Source organism: Andrena cerasifolii, chromosome 14 (assembly GCF_050908995.1).
Source record: "Andrena cerasifolii isolate SP2316 chromosome 14, iyAndCera1_principal, whole genome shotgun sequence".
NCBI classification, from domain to species: Eukaryota; Metazoa; Arthropoda; class Insecta; order Hymenoptera; family Andrenidae; genus Andrena; species Andrena cerasifolii.
In genome coordinates, this window is record NC_135131.1 from 10,625,003 (window position 1) to 10,649,839 (window position 24,837).

The following is a 24,837-nucleotide window of genomic DNA, read 5'->3' on the forward strand; positions in this document are numbered from 1 at the left end:
GTCAATTTGGGGATTAAAGTTCTTTTCTGGTACCATTATTATATTTATAGTTTACTGGGGACTGTGCTTACTGTCTTGTTAAGTACTGCGCTGTTGAATTTCTACTGTTATATCGAATTAGCTTTAAGTTGTTATTAGTGCCTGAATCGTCACGCAGAACGATAAAAAGGGGGTAATAATCTCCGGGGTGAGTTGTTTGCATGCTATTGTACGCACCATATAAAACAACTTCAAACAACGATGAGATTAGACTCACAACATCAATAGAAGTAACACGAAGTGAAGGAAACCATAATCACATTACCTTTGAGGAGTACGATAAAGAATCTCACTCTTTATCATACTTTTATCAGCTATACTACGTAGATACAGTAGAAAGACACATTTTTTATTGTCACTTTACGGTCTTACTAATAATTTTATGCTGGATAAAAATCGTAGGCGGAATAATTTCATTTGATATCTTAATTTCAATCCATGTCTTCAATTATGGTTTAGCAATTTTGAAAATACAAGTATCGTCGATTCCAATTGACTTGCACTTGGATAAAAAACGGAAGCGACAGATAAGGGATTGCGAAGAAAAACAATACTTACGGCAGTCCAGTTAGAGACTTTCCACTTTCGGAAAATGTTCGTTTGCAATCGATTCTTCCCAGCCGTGGGCCCAGTGCGGCAGGCTCCCTTGCGGCACATCTTCACCACCTCCGGTTTCTCACTGTCGTGGCAATGGTCGTCGAGCAAAATGTCGCCCTGTGGACTCTGACAGCGCACTTGTCGATGCTGGAATCCCGTGTCACATTCTACGTCGCACTAAATTAACAAATCCATCAGTTTATATTAAGTCAATAGAAATTGGTGGACAGAAGTGACGTCACAGAATACCAGTTTCTTCGAAGCAATCAACATTTCTTCGCTTGGATTTCAGAAGTATTCAATACTATTAAGTGCAATAAATGATGCTTTTTTAGCAGTTTGCATTTTAAAGTAATTCACCGAGACTATTGTTAATTTATTATGGCACCTAGTGCTGGCTTCGCTAGTACCAGGTGACAAGAAGTGAACTTATTCCTGTTTGTAAAGCATTTGATTTTTCACCTGACTCCAATCACCAGTATTCCACATTGGGCATTGATGGCGATTGCAGGCTATCATATTAGACGGTTGCTTCTTTCTGTCGCAATAGTCGTCGGGAGCAATGGTGCCTGTCTCGATGGACACGCACTTCACTACGGTGTACATGTAGCCTTCGATGCACGGCTTAGAACACTGGAGGGAAAATACGTAATTGTGAGATTCGTTAATTTATCGTAATACAATTGCTTGATAAATTACCAACCTCTTTGTAAGATCCCACTTGCCATTGATATCCAGAACGGAAGGTGATGTCACCGACTTCGTTATCCTGCTGAGAAAGATCCTCTTGGGGTGGGTCAGAGGAATACTTAATTGGCGTTACGTTGACCTGCAATGCCATTTTCTATGTAGTCAATACTATTTCATAAATTAATTTCAATGAAAAATGGAACTGATGGGAACATAAGTTGCACTTGAAGAGAAACTGAGGAATAAATAATTAACACACCACTGTGGGGCAAGGTTTCAGCGTGCAAACGGCGACGTCCTCTGGTTTGTCAGATAGGGGACATTTATTGCTGATCGTTCCATCAGAACTGTGGCAGATCACTTTCCTTCTCTTCGTCCCTTCGCCACAAGTGGCCGAACACTGTGGACAGAGCAAGTTTTTATTCCAACGTTTCTGCCTCTTACAAAATTGCATTATATTAAGGGGATAGTTCTGCAACAGACCGGACTCCAGTCAGCCGCCTGCCATTGCTCACAGGGCCCAGCGCTGCAGACCTCGATGACTCCAGGAGGAGTTTCACCGCAATCGCTGTCTGGCACAATGCGATTGTCCACGTGGCATAGATACTGTTGCCGTCTTTTGCCCACGCCACACGATACCGAACACTATAATCGCAGAGAATTATACCAATCAGAAGATGGGCACAGCACGGGCAAGATGCCTGCTAATTATTAAACAGTTTCCGTGAATGTACTCATTTAACAATTGGAACGGAGACAAGAGGCATCCGGCGAACACTTACAGCAGTCCATTTTCCGAAATCCCATTTGGGGCACGCGTCCAGGCTACACATCCGTTTCAAGTGCTTCTCCTGTCTAGCGCAACTGTCCTCAGGAACAGGTCTCCCGTTCGAGTTGACGCACATGGCCGTTCTATGCTGAACCCCGCCTCCACACGTGACACTGCAGCTGCCCCAGTCCCCGTAACTCCAGTGGGCATTCTCGCAGGGCCCCATGCAGGCTTTCTCCTCGCTGGGTCGCTGGAGGTGCGCGCAGGATCGCGAGGAAATTGGACGGGGCGGGTAGTCCGAGTTGAAGAGGATTTGCAGGCACCTCGAAGTTACTGTGCTAGTTCCGGGACCACAGTGGCTGGAGCACTCGGATACAGACGTGATTTGCCACCTGGAACAGTAGTTGGCTGATTAATGAGAGGATTCCTCCACTTGTTAAAGTCTTCAGAGCTGAGAATATAGGGCTAAGGCTTCCAGGGCACCAAAGGGGTTAATAGAAACCCCATCGTGACTCAATGGTTGAGGGAAACCAATGTAGAAATAGATTTTGTAACTTCTGTGTTTCGTAAGCCACGGAAAATAGTCCTCAGGCGATGGGACTCGAACCCGCGGTCTTGCTGATCCTCCGCTTGCTGGCCAAGCGCCTAATCAACTCCAGCGACGCGGATCCTCCGAGGAGTCTCGTACTCCGGGCTGTCTCTTATGGGAGTTCCTGACCCCACACGAGTGATTCGATGATATGCACACTTACTTGAGAGTGCAGTGGCTGTTGCAGATTTGGCTTTCCTCTCGTAGCTTCTCCTCTTCGATGCAATAGTCGTCGGAGACGACGTCCTTGTGCTCTGTGCTCCTGCACTCAGCTTTACGGTACTTCATCCCTTGGCACGTGTGGCTGCACTCGGACCAGTTGCTTAGGATCCACGTGTAACTGTTCAGGATCTTCTTCGGCACCGTGTACTCGTAAGTTATTTGGGGAGGGTATACGTTTAGTACCGACAGTACCTGAAATATCGGGCCCCATTTTGGTTAAATCGTTTGAATTTTTGCTGGGAAATATTTCGCATGGTGTAACTTTGATGACATAATTAATTGGATCATCCGGTACCTACCTCCAAAATTAAGTCAGTCCCGATTGGTCTGGAGCTGTTCAGACGCTCCACGACTAACTCAGACCCACTGTACTCGATAGTGACACCAGACCGCACTATCACCTTGTGGTGCATCACCATAAAGTGGCCATTCAGTATGTACTCTCCGCCCTCTCCGAGTCTCAGAGCTGTATAAAATCATCGCTGTAGCTTTCGATCATTTCATTCAGCCGATTAGTAGCAGTTTGACACTATCGTCTTGTCAGTTCTTCATTTGTCAGTTGGTCGAATAATGTAATAGAATATTGTAGCAACGCTGGCGGAATTTTGTATACAATTGCTACTGAATGTTAAACCCTGCTGTTTTAATTATTTTAAACACTCCAACTCAGCTACACATTTAGCAAAATTTTTAAAGACGGTTTAAGTAGGTCTTCCATGTTAAATCTCGATTCATCTATCTCAACGCTTATCCGAGCAATGCGCCAACCTTGACCACATCTTCTATTTGCTAAATTGAGGAGCCGAAGCGTTAAATGACGTAAGTGCCAGAAGTGAAAACTTTCACGTATTTCCCTTAAAACCACAGCCATTTTGGTACTCACGACCTCAGCTCTATCCTGCCACAGCCTGACTAAAATAAATGATTCCATCATTTACAGTGTTTACCACCGTGTTCACCACGAACTTTACCTCCTTTTCCACTGAAAGAATCACTTTTGACGTCTTTGGCACTTACATCGTTTACCATTTCAACTCCTCGATTAAGGGAGAACCGTACCAAGGTAGTTGCTGTCGTCGTGGGACTCCATCCAGCCGTGTTGCCTGATATCGATATAGCTGCTTCCAGCGGGGATCTTGGTCACTCTCGTGTAGCCATACTGCGTCGAGTTGTAGGAACCCCTGATCCTCTGGCAGGTAGAATTATCGCCCCTGCAGACGCCGCAAGTGTCGAGTTCCGCCGTCGACTTCAGTACGTGGTCGCATCCCGCTGGCTTGCACTGGCCGTTGACGCATATGTGAAAGGTGTCCGGTCCACATGCCGTTCCATCGACCACCTTGTCCTCCAGCATGTAATACTGATTGCTTTCCACTTGGCAGTACAGCTTGCAACGGTCCTCCGGCAGTACTGTAACAAAATCATCCAAGTTTCCTCTCATGGTGATCACAACACCCTCTATGGATGTCGTTTGATTCTACTTCGAGGAAGCACACTCATGGAACAGTGGTTCCCAAAGTGACTACTCACTTCTGGTATATTTAGCGTGCCACTTGACGTCGTTGGTCAGATTCTGTATGTTCAGGTTGTTGTTATCGAAGCGGGAGCACTGTTGTTCCCTGCAGAAGACGTCACAGGTTCAAGTAGATCATTAGAACCATTACAATTTTAAATAGCTAGGCAATTGTAGGTAAGACGCGAAATCAGGTGTATAAGACCTAGCGCATACTATCGACTTCCTGTGAATCGACAGCTTAACCAAAATAGCGAAGCTGATAGTGGACCACTTCTTGACGAAACAGTCGAGCAACCATCAATCGACAGTGCGATATCCACAGGGCGAAAGCTAAGCTGTCGATCAACACAGTAATGTCTCCTTGTCTTTCCTTAAGGAGGAAATAAGAACCTTTCTATTCAATTATTGCTGCACTAAACTGTCTTCTATTCAGTGGCGGATTTAAGGAAAAAGGACGTTCTGGGATATGCTGCATTAATACCAGAAAAGAGAAATGAATCTGGTGTCAGGATAAAGTCATAATTGTTTTGGGCCTTAGAGGGGCCCAGGCGGCAACTGCTCATCGGCCGCCCGTTAAATCCGCCGCTGCTTCTATTTAGCTAAAGAGTTTCGTACATGGAGGAATCGAGGATGGAGCATTTGGGTTTTGCCAGTACCTGAAATCTGTACTTCCCGGTGGGCACTCCCTAGTCCCACAGCTGCGGTATTTCACTCGATCGCCGACGCAGTAATGTCCCCCGTTCTGTGGGGGAGGGCTGTCGCACTCGCGGTACTTCTTCTTAATACCGCCGCCGCAGGTTCGCGAGCACTCGCCATAGCGTCCCCATTCGCCCCACTGGCCGTCGACCGGCTCGAGATTCCTGCGGGAGACGCACTCGCCGCGATGGCACCATTTGCCCACACCGCAAGCGGTTCCGTCGGCCCACGGCATGTGCTGGGTATGACACTGATCATGATGATCCCACTTCGGTGCGGTGCACCACAATCTCCTGCACACTGCCTGGCCGATAACCAACCAACCGCTCAGTTTATCTCAATTCTTAAGCAGTATCATTCGGTATGCACTTTTCGTCGCAATCGTTCACGTAGTATCTTTCATGCCCCTTAAGTTAATTAATGAAATTCAATCTTAACCCTTTGGGTGCTGGCAACCGGAACGCTCAGCGTGCGTCGCGTGCGGGGCTCCTCAATTAGAATGTCTTAAGCATAGCCGCTGAACGCCTACGGGGCGTTCTCCGCACCAACGAATGCGTGTACTCGGTCGCAGCATCCAAAGGGTTAATTCAATTAACTACCCGTCCGGAACTGGCAATTTCAAGATTTAAGAGCCGCTAGACTTGGTCTGTGGCACGAAAGTAGACAACTTTTTCAGTCAATCGTGGAGATGTTAGTGCACTAAAACATAGGGAAACTTTTAGGAAGATCTAATACACTTGTGATTCAACTCAGACACTCTGCTACATGTTACATAAATATCACACTCCTGTGTTAAATTTCTGGAACAGTGTAATGGAGAAATTCAGAGCTTCTTGAAAGAAGTGATCCTCCTAAATCATCCTTGGCTTGGAATCAAATTTATCCCACTTGAAATTATTGCAGATGACGCTTCAGTTCGTATTTTCAGACAAGTAAAAGGTACACTTGTATCTTGCTTATAAATTCGAAATACGTTGACACAGGTTGCCTATTTTTATTTCTCGGTTAGGGAAGCCCCCGTATATTTGTATGAAAAATGCGTGACTTACCATCACTGACCATGTGGGAGCAGATCCTGGACCCCCGCCCGAACACGAGCTCGCATTGCCTGTTCTCCGAGTAGTCCTCGCCAGGAAGTCTGCTCACGTCCTCCCTCTCCATTATTTTAGCAGGCTCGTCGAGCAAGCAGTTGCCGTAGCCGGCCCTGGAACAAATTTCGACAGGCTTGAGGATCGTTCTGGCCGGGAACCGACGGCCACGTATCATCGGCGACCAAACTTTTGTCAGAAACAAATGGGACCCGGTGCGTGCAGGCCATTTAGAATCCAGCGGAACCGGATTCCTAAGCGAGGAGCCGTCCACGAGTTCCTCTGGCATCGCAGAAAAACTCGCTGCACCGCCCCTTCCGATCCTACTGAATCGACGAAGTGAGGACTGTTTCCTGGGGACCGAGTGGTCCCTTTGAAAAAGCCTTTTTACTTAGCGGTATACACGCGATCGAGCTCCGAATGATAAATCAGGGGGCAGTTGTCGATGCTCCGTTGGGTAATTCGGGGGATATCGTTGGAGCAAAAGGAAGAGTAGACCCTGAGGATGGTTTGTCTAAGAAGTACCATCTCTCCTTTTGGACTGGTAGCATTCTAGGAGCGTGAATTTAAAACTTCGTGGGTTAACAGAGAAGGAGTGTATTAAGATTTTTTTTCTTTAATATTCAACATAGGTCCTCTTTTAAACCTCTACACTTGGCAGAGCCGGTTTTGGAGATTTGGAGCCCCTAGGGCCTAGACTAACAAGCTTTTTCCGCCCTCTCTGTGAAAAATAGTGTAAGTTTGAACTTCAAACGATTCCCCTTGAATTCCTCCGATCATAGCTTCGTCTAGACACACGCGGAGCATGCTAAAATCTTAAGTAGGTACTGGAAACAGTTGTCTACTCGTCGAAACACAAAGCAGGCTTCCCTCGTTGATAGAAGAGAGGAATTGATTCAAACAAACTTGGCCCGAGTTAAGAGAGGTTCGACTCGCGTGTCAGTCAGCGTTTAGGCCCGATGGAAACGCTGAGTCGAGGCACGTGTAAAGGGCTTAACGAAGAAAAAGTAAATCCTAACGAGACAGACGAGATATGTCCGATGCTGAACGCGAAGACAGGGGTCAATTTGTCAGTGCGACGCTTTTGAAAATGGGCCGGGCACGCGAAGCCGTCGATTATTATTGGCCTGCCGAGGTAATAGCTGACTCACTCTAGGAACTCGGTGACGTAGTGCCTGGAGCATTTCGACCATTCCCAGGGGAAGGTGTTGTCGTCCAGCATCCTGGACATGATGTTGTGCACGCCTGAGCCGTTTCTGTACCCTGCGCACTTTGTGTCGTCGTCGTGGGGCATGTTCAGCCTGGAATTGATAAGAGTTGCTCTCATTTCGCGCGGGATATGTACTTCTTCGCTTAGTTTAAAGGAAACTCTTAGCAGGAGTCATTGCTGGCGGTAGTCGTTACTAGGCGTTCAAATCTGTGATCATAGCTTTGCCTGAGTTCAGTGAAAAGGGTGGACGAGGGAATTTGGTTTATTGGAGGAAGGATTTGTTAATTCGTGGTTCTTTATTGTGGATCATTTGTGGATGTGGGAAGAGTAGTCAGAGTTTGAGATGCATAGGTACTCCTTCACCATTAAAATTAATGTCGACCAACAATTCGCACGAAATAGGAATTTGGTATTAGAATATTTCCCGCACCCCACAATATTTACAGAATGACTAGCTTTACTACTCGGCTTCGCCCAAAATTTAGAGTCTGATTTTATAAAAAAAATATATTTTTTATTTATTTGTGAAAATAGTCACATTCATCTGGATTAGTCAGGCATCAACTGAGGCTCATTTCGTGATCCCAGAGTTTATCGTTCGAAAGTTTTTAGGCGATATAGAAGCTTTCTGCTTTATATATTGAGATCAAGCTGGCGCCAGTTGCTTGGACCACTTTGTGCACTAACTCTTGTTCAGATTCAGGTAAATAAGTACTTATTTACGAGAATCTGGATTGCTTCAAGTGGCCATTTGTTTTACTCACACATGACCGATTTCGTGAGCAATCGTAAACGCAGCTGCCAAACCGTTGTCTTGGACTATGGCGCACGAGGATCCTGGTGAACACATTCGGCCCAGTTCAGCTAGGCCCAACGTGTCGCATCGCATTTCGTCGGGATTGTGACAGAGATTTTCCCTGAAATCGTTTCAATTCATTTAAAGTTAGCATTAAAAATTAATTTTCAGTTACAATACGCTGTTACGAAGGTACTTCAAAATTTTCAATAATTACTTCAATCTTTCTACGAACATCATTCGTTCTTTTCGAAAAAAAATTTTAAACTGTATTTGACTAATATTGTTATTAGGAGATTCTAGTTTTTTTTGTTGTATACTGACTAATTCATTTCATAATATAATCGTTATTATCGTTAATTGTTACTTAAATTTTGATTATTATTGCTCCCACAAAAATAAAAAATACTATCTTTTACTGATGAAACGTGGAATGCAAGATGTTGCACTATTAAAATAATTGGACGTCAGTGATACTAAAAGTATGAATACCTTTGTAGCATCGGAATTATTAATGCTACCCACCTCGTTAAAAGGAGAGCAGCGTCGTGGTGCTCTGGGGATGGTTCATCTGGGTTGTTGTTTTTCTGCCAGTGGCAAAACCTCTTCAACATGTCAGCTGCGGCGATTCCTTCTCTTCCATTGCGCCTAGTCGCGAATAGCTCGTCGGTCTGTACGATTTTCATCACCGAAATACTTACGGGATTACCGATAGACTGGTCTTTATAGATTCGTGAGACCTGGAAAAGAGAGACACGTTATTTTTACTCTTAAAAAATCAAAATTTAATTTTCATATTTGACGCGTAGTTTGCTTAATGATTGATTCCGCTGAAAATAAATATTAGGTACAAATACCAACATATTCAGAGTGATTCTCGAAAGTGGATCGAACCCCTAGCAATTTTTACAAAATTGCAGCAAGGAATTTTAGTTTAAGATCCCACAAACTTAAACTTTAAGATCCCAGAAACTTTCACTTTGAGATTCCAGAAACTTAAACCTTAAGATCCCACAAAATTAAACTTTGAGACCCCACGAAATTAAATTTTAAAATTCCACAAACTTAAACTTCAAGATCACACAAACTTGAACCTTAAGATCCCACCAAATTAAACTTTAAGGCCCCACAAAATTAAATTTTAAAATTCCACAACCTTAAACTTCAAGATCCCACAAATTTAAACCTTAAGATCCCACAAAATTAAACTTTGAGACCCCACAAAATTAAATTTTAAAATTCCACAAACTTAAACTTCAAGATCCCACAAACTTGAACCTTAAGATCCCACAAACTTAAACTTTAAGTTCCTACAAAGTGAAACTTTAAGATCTTATTAGTTTAATACAAAGAAAAATCATTGAAACAAATTGAACAGTTATACTTATCGATTTTTCTCTATAAAATTCAAACTCCCATCTCTCTTCGAGGTAAAAAAAAATTCCCCCCTAAAACTCGAAGCTCAATGCATCCCACTTGACATAATTCATCCCGTCCCCTAACAAAATTGAAATTGTTACCACGTAATCGAACCTGATACGATAATCGCGATAATGATCCAACCCTGATAACCACCCCCGCTTGCAAAACACCGGCCTCGCACGAGTGCGCACAACTATAAAGGAGAAACTTGTCGAAACGCTCCGGAGCTGCATCTCCGTCGAGTGAAAAAGCAATTTGCCGGTTGCGCTCGCGTTCCCATTCAAGTTTCTAATTTATACACTCGCCGTGAAACGCGCGATAACGCCCGGCAGCTAATCACCGCCGTCAGGAATCTATCGAGTGCAAAACTGCGCAGTCCCTTCTTCCTTTAACTTTCTAAACGCCGCGGCAGCTTGTAAATAACCGATCGGGAGCGCCACTCTTCTGGTTACCTAATAATCATTATCCTCGGTTGGATAATGATATGGCGAGACCCCGTGGTGTCCAACGCAGCCACCTCCCGAGAACAGAAGTGCAAATGGAGGAAGACAGGGGCGAGAAAGGGATCAGGAAGCGTGGCCGATCGCGGCGCGCTTTTCGGGCGGTTGTCTCTGGCTGTTTGCTCGCGGGGGAAAATGGCAATAACTGGCGTGTAATTAAAAAAGTGACGGAGGGGAAGGCGAGATTAAGCGATGTAATCGAAAAGTAGCCGCGCGTCCTCCGCGCCTCGCCCGTCCGTACCCACGGATTCGTTCCACGGAGATTGGACGCTGCCTTTTGGGATGCAAGGCACGCCGCTAATTAAGAGTCAACTGTGTCTCGCATTGTTTATGCATGGTCGTCCTCTTTTTCCTTTCTCCTCCGGTGCGTGTACTTTTCTTCCTCAGCCTCTCTCTCTGCCCTCGCCCCCTTCTTCGCGTGCACGCATGCCCCCTTAACGCTTCGTCGAGATGCGATCCAGCGGGGGTTTGTAAAAATTCTGGCGAGGGCCTTATTAACTGGCGTAGGTGCTTCGCGATTTTTGCACGAAATTATTAGCCGCGTGGGACGCTTACGTCGTTCTTCAAGTTTCTTCAAGAGTAATGGGATTTATTTAGGGTTTGATGGCTCGTAATTGAACGTGTAATTAGGAGACTGTATCCACGATTTCGGTAACGTCGGAAACCACTTGCCGTTTAAAAAACGTTGCAACAGGCGAAACGGAGGATATACGGCGCCGAGTCTGCGGAATATGGCGGATGGTTAATTACTCGCCAGACCAAAGCGTGCTGCTCTTTTTGAGTCGCGATTGCTGCACGTGGTCCAGCGCTGTCGTGGACAGTGTATTTTTATCCGCGAGCAGTGTCTTTAATTTGTCTACACCTTCGGAGGTCTCTGTTCCACTATATTGCTTAACACTCTTAGTGGCGACGGCATGAAAACGGTTTTGGCGTGTTTCCACCTCGTTTTTTGGAAAGTATACAGGGCCGGCCACGGGAGGGTGCAGCGGGTGCGAGGCACCCGAACTCTCGGCTGCCGCAGAAAATGGAAAAAGAGAAAAAGACAAAAATGAGGACGAACAATTTTTATTTGATTGAAATTAATTTATAAACCGACTTGAATTTCACGGCTATGTGGAAAATTACCAACCCTCAAACTGACAAAGCTTAGTTAAACACAGTACGGTTCCCATAATTTTGATATTTATTTTGCAAAAAATTACTTAATGGAGAATCTAAATTATTAATAAACAGAAAATATTTAATAAAGAGAAAATTATTTAATGGAGAAACAAAAACTACAGAAAATTTAAAATAATATTAACTATACTATTCACTATTAAATATATTAATATACCATTACTATTAAAGAAGTTATATTTTTTTACCGCTGAGAAATTCGTTGGGCCTCTAAAATATTTCTTGCATCCGGGATTATGGAGAATCCTTTCTCAGAAAAGAAACCAGGCTCGAAGCTTTGCACAAAACATTCCTGGACACGAGGGACATTTTTCCGAAAGCTCGCGCCACTGAAAGTGTTAATTTATTTTCTACCGATGTAGCTCACAATTGGATTTCGTCACCACTGGCATCGACGTTTCTTATTTAGAATTCACTCTTTTTCTTCGTGTATTACTATGCAACAGCCGTTCTTCGTCTTCGGCATAATCCACTCCTGCTGTAATCCCACGTTACCTGGCATTCATCTCAGCGTCTGCATTCAGTAGCAGGCGCTAGGAGATACCTCTTTGCTAACGATTACAGGCGAGGAGCGTGTTCCAAAGTTCGCATATCATCGTGACTTCCGACCAGCCGTTCACCGGCGTCCGTGGCCTGTCGAAGGGGAGCATTTCGAAAGGCGGAGCGCAAAAACGCGCGCTGCTACAGTAGCGCCTCGAAAGAAGGAAAGGTCTCCGGCTCTAAATAAGCCGACTGCTATCCCCTTCGCTTCAGTTGCTCATAGGGTAATTACGGGAGAGATGCCGCACTTTAAAAATTTTTACCGCGTCTAAATTTTGCAACGGAAATTTTTTGCAAGGGTAGATATTATTAGTTGAACATCTCAAGCTGATACTTGAATCGCGAAAAAATAAAATTTTAATATTTGTCACCCTTAAAATATTGAACGCCACTTCTGAGAGCGATGCCGGATTTCGAAACTACAATAAAATTCGAAAATACAATAAAATTGGAGAAATAAATACGTACAGAAATTATTTCTGATTTCCTAAATTTAATCGTCTTTCCTTCTTTCTTCCACATTCATTACACAAAATAAATCTAAAATGCGAACAAAGAAAAGGAATCGTCTCTCCCAGTGCGGCATCCATAATTATTCTACTCCAATATGCTCCACGTTCACACGAAGTCAGGGCCGACTTTGGGGAGGGGGGTAGGCAGGGCGGCCGCCCTGGGCGCCAAATTTGTAAGGGCGCCACTATATGCGTTTATTAATTTATATCTGTTCTGCTACTTGATTTTCGTGCTCTTAGAGGGGCGCCATGATAATCTTGCTCGGTGGTGCCAAGTACGCTAAAGCCGCCCCTGCACGAAGTTTCATAGAAATCAGAATTTTCTGTTTGGATCGTTTCCTTGTTACTCTCTCTCGCTCGGTCGGAGCCTCTCTCATTCCACGCGGCAAGGCGATAAAGCAGAAGAACTCCGGGGTGTTCTGGACCGAATGTTATCTTCTTTCGAGATAAATCTGTATATAGCGTCGCGAAGGGAGTCGCGCTAGGCGAGCGTCCCAGGCGCGAGCAGGCGCTTAATCAATCAATTACGGGCAAGCAGCCGTTCTGTACGCGCGAATCTGTTGTAACCACTCCATTCGAGAGCGAGACGTGTCGGAGTGACACGTCAGGCCGACGTGTCCGAGGCGGTGCTCCAATTGAATGCATCAGGGCCGATTCGTTTCATCTAATAAAGCTGCTTCGCGATGCCTCGCGACTTGTTCTTCACGGCTAATCGCTCGGACGAAGGTTCCTCCGCATTTATGGGAGCCCACAAAAAGGCCATTGTTCCTCACCAACGTGTTTGGGATTGGAACATGCGTTGGGTCCGTCGACAACGCTTTGCCTGATCACTTTAGTCAGGCAATGAAGAATCGAACGCGTAAACATTGCACGTGCTGAAAACTATGAGTAGTTTCCGCTGTATCGACAGTTCAAGGAAGCACTTTATTACTGCCATGCAGAATTTCAAGCTTTCCCGAGTATTATGTGGCAAGGACTACAGTTAAGCCGGAGATCCACCTAAAAGCTAATGCTAAGCTGTGCTAAGTTTGAAAAAATTAGCGCCAATAAATCCTTATGGAACCGTTTCCACCAAAAGCTAAGCTAAGCTGTGCTAAGTTTGAAAAAATTAGCGCCAATAAATCCTTATGGAACCGTTTCCACCAAAAGCTAAGCTAAGCTGTGCTAAGTTTGAAAAAAAATAGCGCCAATAAATCCTTATGGAACCGTTTCCACCAAAAGCTAAGCTAAGCTGTGCTAAGTTTGAAAAAATTAGCGCCAATAAATCCGTATGGAACCGTTTCCACCAAAAGCTAAGCTAAGCTGTGCTAAGTTTGAAAAAAAATAGCGCTAATAAATCCTTATGGAACCGTTTCCACCAAAAGCTAAGCTAAGCTGTGCTAAGTTTGAAAAAAAAATAGCGCTAATAAATCCTTATGGAACCGTTTCCACCAAAAGCTAAGCTAAGCTGTGCTAAGTTTGAAAAAATTAGCGCCAATAAATCCTTATGGAACCGTTTCCACCAAAAGCTAAGCTAAGCTGTGCTAAGTTTGAAAAAATTAGCGCCAGTAAATCCTTATGGAACTGTTTCCACCAACAGCTAAGCTAAGCTGTGCTAAGTTTGAAAAAAATAGCACCAATAAATCCTTATGGAACCGTTTTCACCAAAAGCTAAGCTAAGCAGTGCTGTATTTTTTTCGGAAGCTAAGTTAGCTCGACGTAGCACGAGATTCTCTGGCGAGCGATTTTCCGGAAATGTAGCTACCTCGAGCTAACTTAGCATCCGAAAAACAACATAGCGCAGCTTAGCTTAGCTTTCGGTGGAGACGGTTCCCTAAAGATGTATCGAAGCTAAGTTTTTAAAACTCAGCATAGCTTCCACATGGACACCCGGCTTTAATGAAATGAAAAGATGTCGCAAATAGTTGAGAGATGATTACCAAGCGATTGTCGTTTACGCGCGCTGGTGGTCGTTCCGAAAGCTGAAGGGGGTTGATCAACTGGGCATCAGAGGAGCGTAAAAATGTAAAGAAAGGCTCGGAAAGAAATCTCACTGGACCGGTTAGAGGGGCCGACCGAGAAACACGGCGATTCAATCGTGTCACCAGGAGATCGCAATGTCAGACGCGCGCAAAGAGACAAGTTTTTCATTTCCATGGAGGTGGTCATCCGTGAGCGGCGTCGTGATGCTTAAGCACCGTCCATATCTACCGCCAGCCTGTCCTACACTCGTACAGGTATGGTTAAATGGGTTATAGCGGCGACAAAAATTCATGTTTATCGACGTCGCTGGCGACGGTTGTTCCCCGTTGCCCGCTTCCCATTCGTCCCACGAGCCGGTGCGCCAGTGCATCGCCTCGAATTTCCAACGACTTGGGAAACTATAAACGACCTGCTTCGCTATAGGCAATTTTCTTATGGCGTAATCAAACGTAACAGAAATAAATAACGACTGATTAATCATTAGTGTGATTTAAACGACGCAAAGTGTCATAATCGTTTCGCAGAAGTGAGCCAATAAAATGATAGTTATTCACAGCTTGGAAATTAGGTTCTTTATTTAGAAATTGAAGTTCGACGATTTTTAAATTTTATTCTTCTTCGGCATTAATTATCAACGTGTCTTTCAGATTGATCTGTTTGACAGTTTCGTGGTTCCTGTTGCACTGATTCGAAGGGCAACCCTTTTCTGTTTCACTGGAGTTGCGCAAGTGGGAGCGCGGCTTAAGGGCAACAGTATTAGATAGCAGATACGCGTAGTGAGGAGGAGGATTGTACGACGCAAAGAATTCCTTTATTTGGAGTTACTTCGTATACATTTCGCTCCGAAGAATCACTTAAGCGTTTAATCTCGGGGGCCATTAAATTTTACAGCTTTCAGCCTCGTTACAACCGAGTGATAAGATTACACAGCTACCCAACTGCATCTTCGTTACGCGCGACAAGCAACTCCGCGCACTCTTAGCGTGATTTCCGCGAGTGACCGAGTTTTGAGGTGAATTTATGCTCGATGCACTGCCGACCCTCTCCGATTATCCGGGGACAGAAGAATCGTGGCACATTTCGATAGTCCCGCGCGGAGAAAAGCTAATAGAAGCACGAGCTATAGCCACGGAAGTAGCGGTTGCATAATGCGCTTTGCAATGTCCGCCACGGGAAATTCTTGCGTGGGAAATCGTCCTGGAAACGCGGTGAAATGGTTCTTAGCGTATTATAATTCTTGTTCAGACTTTTTGTAACAAACAACAGATTAATGGTCCTCCGTCTGGCAGTTTCGTGATCGATTTTCTAAGCTATTTACCATTAGCAGCACGATTCCCTTATTTCATTTCATATGAGATCTTACTTGCAATAATCCAGTGAGAAATCGTTTTGAAAACATTATAAGTGGGGTATGATAATTCTCATTCAGACTTTCCTTAATAAAACACAGTGTAACGGCTTACTTTGGGAGCTCTCGTGTAACTAAACACTGTAGAATTGGAAAATTAAAAAAAAATTTACCTGAAAATATTCTGCGTGTCAATGGTGATTTTTATTTAGAGTTTCTATGAGAACGGATTTTCCTGGGCTTTTTTGCATATTTCTGGCCCCTTTCATTAATTTTATTGATTAGTTTCATATAAGTTGATCGTCTTGATAAATTAGCCTAATTTTAGGGGAAAGGTAATTTTTTATAGCGACTAATTCTACGTCCTTCATATTTTCCATTTGTGATGAGAAAACAGAATTTCTTGGGAAAATGTTCATAAGTACCGCCAGAAAGGTGACAGTGTCTTTCGACTTGATGTTGAATTGTCTACTTGAATGTTTAAATGTCCACTATAACTCTGGGATGCCGCATCCCACGCTTAAGAAGCAATATCTTTCGTGCCCCAGATTTGTTTGCGCTTTATTACAGTTGGCGTTGGTATCATTGGCAGTTTGCTACTATAATATCATTAACACTTCGTTACGCTTGTACCGTTTTCATTATTTATGTCACTCCGTTATATAAATATTCTGTTATTTGCATGCACTGCTGTTTCTTCAGCGTCTTCTATTTCATATTGATACCAAACATTTGACACTGTAATTCGATCATTCTTCTTCCTTGTAGCATCAAATATTCACATAGACATGAAGTATAAAAGCAGTCATTCATTCCGTTGCTATTTAAGGAAATAATTTTCGGTGAACACGATTGGTTAGTTCAGAATTCGAAGATTTATAATTGACGAAACGGCCACTGTTTTGCAGATATAAATTCTGGGTTAGGGGTCGTCCTTAAATTACATAAAGGTAATTTTGCCGACTTCTTACCCCCTCCCAACCCCTACAAAAATTCCTAAGATTTTATATTCCAACTCCCGGAAGAAAATTGCATCTCCCAAGCAAGAGGGTATCAACCCCCAATAAGTAACTGAAAAAAATTAAATAAATACCAGATTACTTACTCATAAGGGTGAACAAATTGACACGGTGCAAAATAAAATTTTGGGGTGCAATAAGCACCACCCTAATACACACACACCCCGTATAAACGATTTTCCCACAAATGCGTAGCTTCATAAATCACACGAATCTCTCGCAATGGTCCCAGCCTGAACGGAAGTCACCCAGCCGTTTCGCTGGGCTTCGTAATACGAAATTACAGAACGAAGAGTTGCTGGACGTCGGTCGACGTTCGAATCGATCACCGAAGGGAAAACGAAAGCATTCGAAGCTGTAAATAATAACGACAGGATGGGCCAGCTGTGCGTCATGCGTCCCGTAACGAGACGTCTCGAAAGACGTACGACAGCCACTCGGCTTATCGGGACGGCCCCTCGACGCAACGTCAAATTAGATTTCATCGATTGGCAAAAGAAAGAAGTCATGAATATCAACGGACGATCGACAGCCAGGAAAGCTGATTGAATCGTCGGATGAATGACGGGCGTGGGCACGTGAAAGTGAGCCCCGGACGCTTCGTGGGATGTTGCCCTCTCCTCTGAGGTGTGGTCCGATTCGCGTGGGACGCTCGACCGACTGGATGGTAATGACCTGGTTGACAATGACGAGCCTAACCGTCAAATTACATGAATCATTCATTTATCAAGCAACGATCGAGTTTCCTTCCCCGTTCTTCACTCCTCCGACTTTCTACCAACCCCTAGTGCCATTATTCTGTAATAATCTGTGATATATATCTGCGATAGCCGTTCACGAAGGGTTGAATTCCGAAATTTAATTTCCTTCGCGCAAACAGGTTCTATAAAAAAATTACTTGAAATTTGCATACACTCCACTTTCTGCGAATTATGTTCAGGGTGTGGAAAATAGTGGTGTTTAGAATCTACGGGGGAAGTGCATCACTTTTAGTCAAACAAAAGTGTATCGCACCCCGGGCAATTTCTTTTTCTTTGCCTATATTTCTGTAAATTTGTAGACCCTGAAATTGAAAGTTAAAAATTGGACGAATTTTAAGAATAAAAATCGATTTTTTCTACAGCTATTTTTTCAACTGCATATTTCGTCATATAAAAATTTATATTTCTAGAAAAAATACTATTAGATTCATCACTGGAAAGTTAAACGATTCAAAAATGCGAAAATGGTAACTGATAAATGACGCTGGGGTGCAGTGAACCCCATGTGATCAATTTCTGATTATAAGAAGCAGTGACCACGAAGGGTTGATACCTACTGGTGCCATAAAGAATTATTATTATTACCAAGTTTACTCATTTTTTAGTAATTCGTAGAGACACTTGTGCAAGTAGAATAGGGGTGTTCTGATCAGTGAAGTTTACTAGTGATGAGGATTGAAATTAGATTGAATAAGATAAATTCAAATTGTGAATTTAGAAGCTAAACCAACGCAGGTTCTTCTCGAGCACCCTGTAGCTTAGTATCCCAACCCTTAGTCCCGCGTTAGTTTCACAGAAATATAGGATTCGCAATTTGCAAAAAGGTCACCCGAGTAAATCAACCGACGAGTTGAACCCACTTCCTTTGAAAACGAATTTAGTGCCTCGCGTGAATAATCGCGCGGCAATTCGCGATATTTTTGGTCTCATCCCTTTCAATTACACAAATCTCGTGGAAGGAAGCTTCGCAGCGAGACGGATCACCTTTCCGTCGTCTAATTTCCTGGGTCTGCTAGGCGCCGCCTGCGAAACCAGCCCGGCAGGCATAAATTAAAGCGCGGGGCTCGCAAGTGGGAAAAGTGGTGCACGAGTCCACTTAACACTGGGACACATCCCACGTGCCCCGCGATCGTAAACGTTACGCGCTATTTAAAGATCCTGGACTATCGATTATATAATTGCTCATCCCACAGTGCACGCACAGCCCGATCGATCTTTCTCCTCGCGAGGCAGCTCGATTCGAATGCAAATTTCATTTTCTGCATCGGACTGATTGAATGCAAACGAGCTGGGTTAGGCCGCGATCCTCGCGCGGACACGCTGCCAGGAATTCAAATAGCTACCCCTTTTTCTACTTCCTGCCAACAATACTGTCCATTGTTTATTCATCCTTCCAGTAATCGCCTCTCTGGCACGCAATTACTTAGTTGCTACGTAATTATTCATACCAGGTACTCATCGATACTTCAAGCGCTCCAGTGCAGTATAAGTTGCACGTCCAGTCGCGAAGTACTGCTATTATTTATGACCCTCGTGAATCCTCAATACTCACTTCATCGCGAGAGCCATATATCCATGGCTTACTGCACAAATATTCTATGTCCATTTTTCTGAAATTGTGGAATTGTGTGTATCTTTAATTACAAAGTACTCTTGCATTTTTAAGTTTCCTCCAAACCGCCCAATCGCGGGATACTCTAGTACCACTCACAGTGGCGGATTTAAGCAAAAAGGCCCAGGTGGAAAACGTTCTCAGGGGCCCATTTTTATGGGAAAATGAAGAGGTAGTTTACTAGAAATGGGCTAAATGTAGTAGTAAAGAAAGAAACATATAGTTTGGATACAATTTTTTAAGGATGAGCCACCTGTGCTCACCGCCCGCCCGCTTATTACACCCTAGACACTCGTTTTTGAAGGTGATATTTGGAAATTAATTGTGAAGAACCTATCGCACCTACAGGGCAGGGGTTTCGCCCACGTATTTAGTAGTGTTCGAACTGTCAACACAATTTTTTGCAATGCATTATTTTGAAAATTGTACAAGTTACACGCTGAAGAGCAGGTCATGTTATCAAACATCGGCCCCATCGGGCGCACGAATTGCGGCCGTGCTAGTCATCGGAAATGAAAGTACCAAAAATGTTTTTAATCTATATGAGTGTAGTTATCGCCCGTAGCAGATGTAACCAAGTCCGGGCATTGTTACCGAAATCGCAGCTGTTTAAAAATTTATATTTTATTTTTTCGACTTTTCTTGAACTAAAACAAGGCGTGGGAGGGTTGTGTTGAAACTATTGATATAATTCTGCTACGGGCAATAGGTACACATTCACTTTGATTGTGTGTAAAATTTTAGCTCAATCGGTCCAGTAGTTCTTGAGAAAAATGTGCGCCCGATCGCGTTTAAAGTTTTTCATGCAGTTACGACCTATACGACTGAAGTTACGGTAGATAACGATTAATTTCTGTAACTGTCCCCTAATCTGCTATACCAGGACCATAGAGGAAACCTTCCTCAGCTTAAAAAAAATCATATTGGGCAGCTCTCTCTTCTCTGCTGGCAGGCAGAGCTCTTTAGATACAAGGGTTGAAGGAACGATTACGTACCACGCTGCGGCCTTAAGCCCCTATAACTCTGGGAATTTTACGAATTTCACCTTAATATTATATTGATATATTGTCGTAACCCCAAACTATTATAAAATCCAAAAAAAAAATCGAATCTTTGGGCGTAAAATAAATTCCCCCTTAAATCTGTCACTGACCACTCAAAAGACCGGCAAACACTTCGGAACCCCAAACAAACCACTCTACTCCAAATTAATCAATCTTTAGCACCGTAAAAAATTCTCAGGGTGTCTTTCGCTCCCCCAGTGTAGTAACTCCACTGAACCCCAGTCCCCAAACTGTCCAGTGACGCAACTCGAGCAAACGACTTCGCTTGTACATACACTGCGATCGGTGATTTACGTCGCTTGGAAGCGGCAGGTATCGAATTGAATTGGAGCTCCAAAGTGGCCAGCTCGAAATGTCAACGTGGCGTTAAAGGTGGTTAAAAGGTGGTCCGGCGATCGTATCTCGGTAGCAGGATTTATAATCCTCAAGGTGCAAGTTGTACTTTCTATTCTTTCGATGATGAATCGCAACCGCCATCTCAACCGTGCCGCGCTGAAAATTTATGCCCGTTGGATACGCGGCTTCTAAGTGTCCACGGCGTCAGCCCCGGCACAGTGGTTATCTCCGGCCACGCCGCGAAAATGCGATCCACCTTTGTCGACAGATTATATTCCCCTTCAACAAGGGACGTCCATTATGCCAGCCCGGTGGCTGTCACGCCGATCCCGCGCTCCCGCTGAAAATTTCGCCCATAAAACTCGAATACCCGCCTCGCTAATTAAAGATGACTAACGACCCCCGCGGCTGTTTCGTTCCGTTGCGAAAGGCAACCCACGCGTTTCGCGCCGCGGAAACGAAACTCTCCTATTCATTAATTTCAACCGACTCCGCGCAGGAAATTGTGCGGTGCAATGCACGAGATCTCCAGTTTCTAATCTTGCAAGCGGAAAGTTTGCTTTGGCCCGTTGCTGGCTTGGAATTTGCTTCCCTCTATTCTAGTGAATCGAACATTTTTATAGAAGTATTTCTGAGATTATGAGTTTGCAGTGGAGGTAGGGAGGAGGGATCACTAATTCCTAAATCGAGTTCTCATATTCATTGATTCTTTAGTTAATTTTCGAAGTGGCGAATTTGTAATATATTATGGGATGTGTTCTTGTTTTTCTTACACCAGTTGTCTACAAAGGAGCTACTAGGTCCTAGTGGCGTTCAGATTCACACCCTGGAGATTAATAATTGTAGAATATTAATGTGAATGTAAGCGAAGGTGTAAGCGGAAGCCATCCAAAGCCGAAAGGCAAGGATAATAAATAAATATTAGAAGAAAATACAATATGGTTTTTCGTCCGATTTGCCATCCACTGATTAAATTAGAGGATGGTCGAAGCCTCCACCGATCGAAGATTCTCGAGCCACAATTGAATTAGTACCGCAGTCAGTTGCCACAGAAGATGACTGATGATCGAAGGTACCCAGCGCTACCTTTTCGACGGTCGAAATTAACTAGGAACGCATCGGGCCCATTTGCATAATATTTAATGCTCGCGACAGATCCCGCTGGCTTACAAGATCGATCATCCCACGGAACACAGCCGCCGCTGTTTCGAGGATCCTTACCTCCTTTAATCCTGCTCGCGTCGTAGCTAACCTCGCTCCTCTCTTTTTCTTCACCGAAACCATGCTCGGACAAAGTGATACACCCACGCGGGCTGTCGACCTTTGTCCCTTTTTTCTGCCCTTTTTTTCAAACGAATGTCAGACCTATGCTGTGTAATAAATACCAGGCCCTTATACACGGTGTATCGCGAGCCCTGCGTCATTCTTCTTCCCCCCAGAAATCTTCATAATTGAAGACTGTTCTTTGAAGAAAATCCAGAAAATCTTATTTAGGTCCCACTTGCGTTTTAGATGATCTCGTCTCTAGAATCACTCTGTTTGAATTTGTGCTACTTAAGGGGACGTTTCTAATGGAAGAATATCTTTAGAAAAGGAATCTAATTTAGTAAGCGAAGGATAGGAAGAAAGCTACTTCCTTAAATTTCACTTTATGAAACTTGAAACTCTCGTTTCAACGAAAATCGAAAGTTGGTTCCATCCAGTTCACCCTGTATAGAAGAGAAGCCGGAGGTAAAATGCTTACCGTGCTCATCAGGACCAAAATGTAGCCGAACAAACCCTTGCCATGGTACTTCACCATCTTGGCATCGGCCACCACCATGATCTCGATGAAATATTCACGTGGCAGGGCTCGGCGTGGTCTCCAAGTCACGAAGGGATCCGATTCCATTTCCGAGTCCTGGCTGTACTCCTCGCTTGGCTCATTTCGTCTCCTCTCTACGGAGTAGTATCTGTAATTTTCAAGCGGTGTGCCGTTTTTTAGCCCTTTGCAATCTAGGAGTAGGGCTACATCATTGGGTGTCTAAATTGCTGTTTTTTTTACGAGTACAAGACTTTTTAAAAAGGGGCAACAAGCTGGACGAATTCTATTCTAGGTTGAAACAAGACCTTCTAAATGGCACTATTTACAATCTTCTAAAATCAACGATTAAAACTAATTCGAAAATAACGTTGGAACTTCAGAGGGACTTAGTAAAATGATTCTATTTTTAATAGTGTAATTTATCCGTGCAGCAAGAACTTAGGTGATGCAATTACTTTGGCGATAGTTGTTACATTCTCGAGTGCAACTATTTACGATGACTTGCGCCCTGGACTAAAGTCTAACGCATGGCAATAGGCTAATTGCGAGCCTGATGGTGCTACGATTCGAGGTTTCAAACGAATCTTGATTAAATCTTAACTCGATCTTAACCACAGATCTCGAGGCGTGTAACTTTCAGTGATATATGAGCTAGAAGACATTTACTTAGGGGGGATCTTACAATCTTGTTAGCTCCCAGTTGTCAGATGAGTAACTATGAATTTATACATTAAAATGGAAATTGAGCGAGGTGGCGCATGATTTATCTGGCAGTTGGCTACTAAATGTAAAATAATCAAATAATCACTGAAGTGACTTGGAGACAAACAGAAGACAAATCATGCCTGAATACAAAGAGATTCCATTTTTTATTTTCAATAAAAGAATTTTTAACGCCAACTACGTATCTTTTCATTGTACTGATTTTCTTACCATTTTGTTAATTTGACATCCAGGGACAAATTGAGTTGGGAATCTGAGGGGCGGATCAGGGTTGATCAGACGAAGATTTAGAATAAACGAATTACGTTTCAACTCCAATCCCAAGAATCCAGCTTTTACGCAGAATGAAACATGCCGCGATTTTTATCGCCAATTAAGTAGGAAGATATGTATCACCTCTCGTATCTGTCGTCGTTTCGTAAAAAAGTTCGATGCCTTTCCCCCTGCCCCACGAACTGCTGGTACTCCTCCTCGTCGCTCTGCGAGCTGTCCACGAACGTTTTCTCCGTCAGAGATCTGCGCTCGCGGGACCGGCCACCGACGTAAATTTTAATGCCGGACGTGTCGTCTGAAATGGGAGTTGGCGTGTCGTCATCTGCAAAAAAAAAGAAGAAGAAGGTAGAAAAAAACATGGCTCGATTAAACGTTATCCAATGGTCGCATAAGAATATTCTTGGAATAGCCTCGACACTTTGCAATTTATCGTGGCCCCCTTTGATTTAACGATATTGCATAGTTGTCCCCTGATTGCAGGCTGTACATCTTCAAAAGAATTTTATACCGGAATAAGGTCCTTAAATTACGTAAGGGTAACTTTGGCGATTTCTTACCCCCTCCCTACCCCAATGTAAGAATTCCTAAGATTTCATATTGCAGCCCCTTCTTACGTAATACTTTTTAAAATTAAAATTAAATTTCTTCAGTTATTAAAATTCTTTTAAAGGTTTACATAATTCATCGAACTCGGTTTCGGGAAATTTAAACTCAAACTACTTTTCCGGAACATTAATCATAGAATTTGTAATTATTGAAAATTAGGTTAAAAAAATATTACGTAAAACGCTACCTGACTGTCCCCAAAAGTCTTACGTAATTTAAGGACGACCCCTAAGTCCAGGTGACTATATAGCGAATATTCAATCCAGTGATTTTCATTTTTCAAATTATAATACGTAAAGGATGACAAAAATTGATAGAGATAGGTTTGGAGACCTAGTAGCTTAAATTATTTGCCCGATCTTTCGATGAATTTCAGCGAGGGATCGTCGAGAAGCTGCAATGAAGTCATCTATACGAACAGACGTTCTGCTCGATCTGTCTGAAAAGTGACTTCCGTCGTCTCACGGACGTAAATCATTAATCATTTCCAAGCAAGTAGAAATTCTCGTTCGAGCTGATCGAGTGAAAACACCGGAGTCAGGGATCTACTTTTTCTGAAGCTCGATGCGATAAATCGAAGAGTGTCTGACAATGCTCACAGTGTAGCGCAGACTGCCTCCACTTTTATCACGGAATATAGAGGATGGTTCTAACTGAACAGTTTCAGTGGCGTTGGCGTGTTTTGACGACGAAGGATTTTCCATCCTGGTTTTGGTGTTTTTTTTACGTTAATATTTTTTTTAGAAGTATCGAACGTATCGATGGGGGTCCCCGAATGTCACTTTGAGAATAATCGAAGCACGGAGTTCGTTTTAACTCTTATACGAAATTTGTTAAGTTACTTGGATAAGTAAATTTTGATGAAATTGACCTAATGTCATATATTTACAAGAAACGAGCATACAAAAATGAATCTCAGTTCATTTAATTATCACGATTTAATAATTTAAGAATTTGTTAAATTTCA

The 24,837-nt window shown here is 43.4% G+C and overlaps 1 protein-coding gene across 3 annotated transcripts in view; it reads right to left on the reverse strand.

Moving 5' to 3' along the window:
- Positions 1 to 24,837, reverse strand: part of LOC143376524 (A disintegrin and metalloproteinase with thrombospondin motifs 15) — a 133,889-nt gene that overhangs the window by 5,633 nt on the left and 103,419 nt on the right. For all 3 annotated transcript variants that reach the window (XM_076826993.1, XM_076826992.1, XM_076826991.1), the window contains exons 7-23: positions 23,388 to 23,586; positions 22,209 to 22,416; positions 8,735 to 8,949; positions 8,178 to 8,330; positions 7,355 to 7,504; positions 6,165 to 6,319; positions 5,076 to 5,415; positions 4,434 to 4,522; positions 3,966 to 4,313; positions 3,206 to 3,372; positions 2,848 to 3,098; positions 2,109 to 2,487; positions 1,810 to 1,971; positions 1,586 to 1,726; positions 1,340 to 1,465; positions 1,099 to 1,269; positions 598 to 813 (exon numbers count right to left, since the gene is read on the reverse strand). In XM_076826993.1, coding sequence (XP_076683108.1) covers positions 598 to 813; positions 1,099 to 1,269; positions 1,340 to 1,465; positions 1,586 to 1,726; positions 1,810 to 1,971; positions 2,109 to 2,487; positions 2,848 to 3,098; positions 3,206 to 3,372; positions 3,966 to 4,313; positions 4,434 to 4,522; positions 5,076 to 5,415; positions 6,165 to 6,319; positions 7,355 to 7,504; positions 8,178 to 8,330; positions 8,735 to 8,949; positions 22,209 to 22,416; positions 23,388 to 23,586 — 3,470 coding nt within the window. The remainder of the gene's footprint in view (positions 1 to 597; positions 814 to 1,098; positions 1,270 to 1,339; positions 1,466 to 1,585; positions 1,727 to 1,809; positions 1,972 to 2,108; positions 2,488 to 2,847; positions 3,099 to 3,205; positions 3,373 to 3,965; positions 4,314 to 4,433; positions 4,523 to 5,075; positions 5,416 to 6,164; positions 6,320 to 7,354; positions 7,505 to 8,177; positions 8,331 to 8,734; positions 8,950 to 22,208; positions 22,417 to 23,387; positions 23,587 to 24,837) is intronic.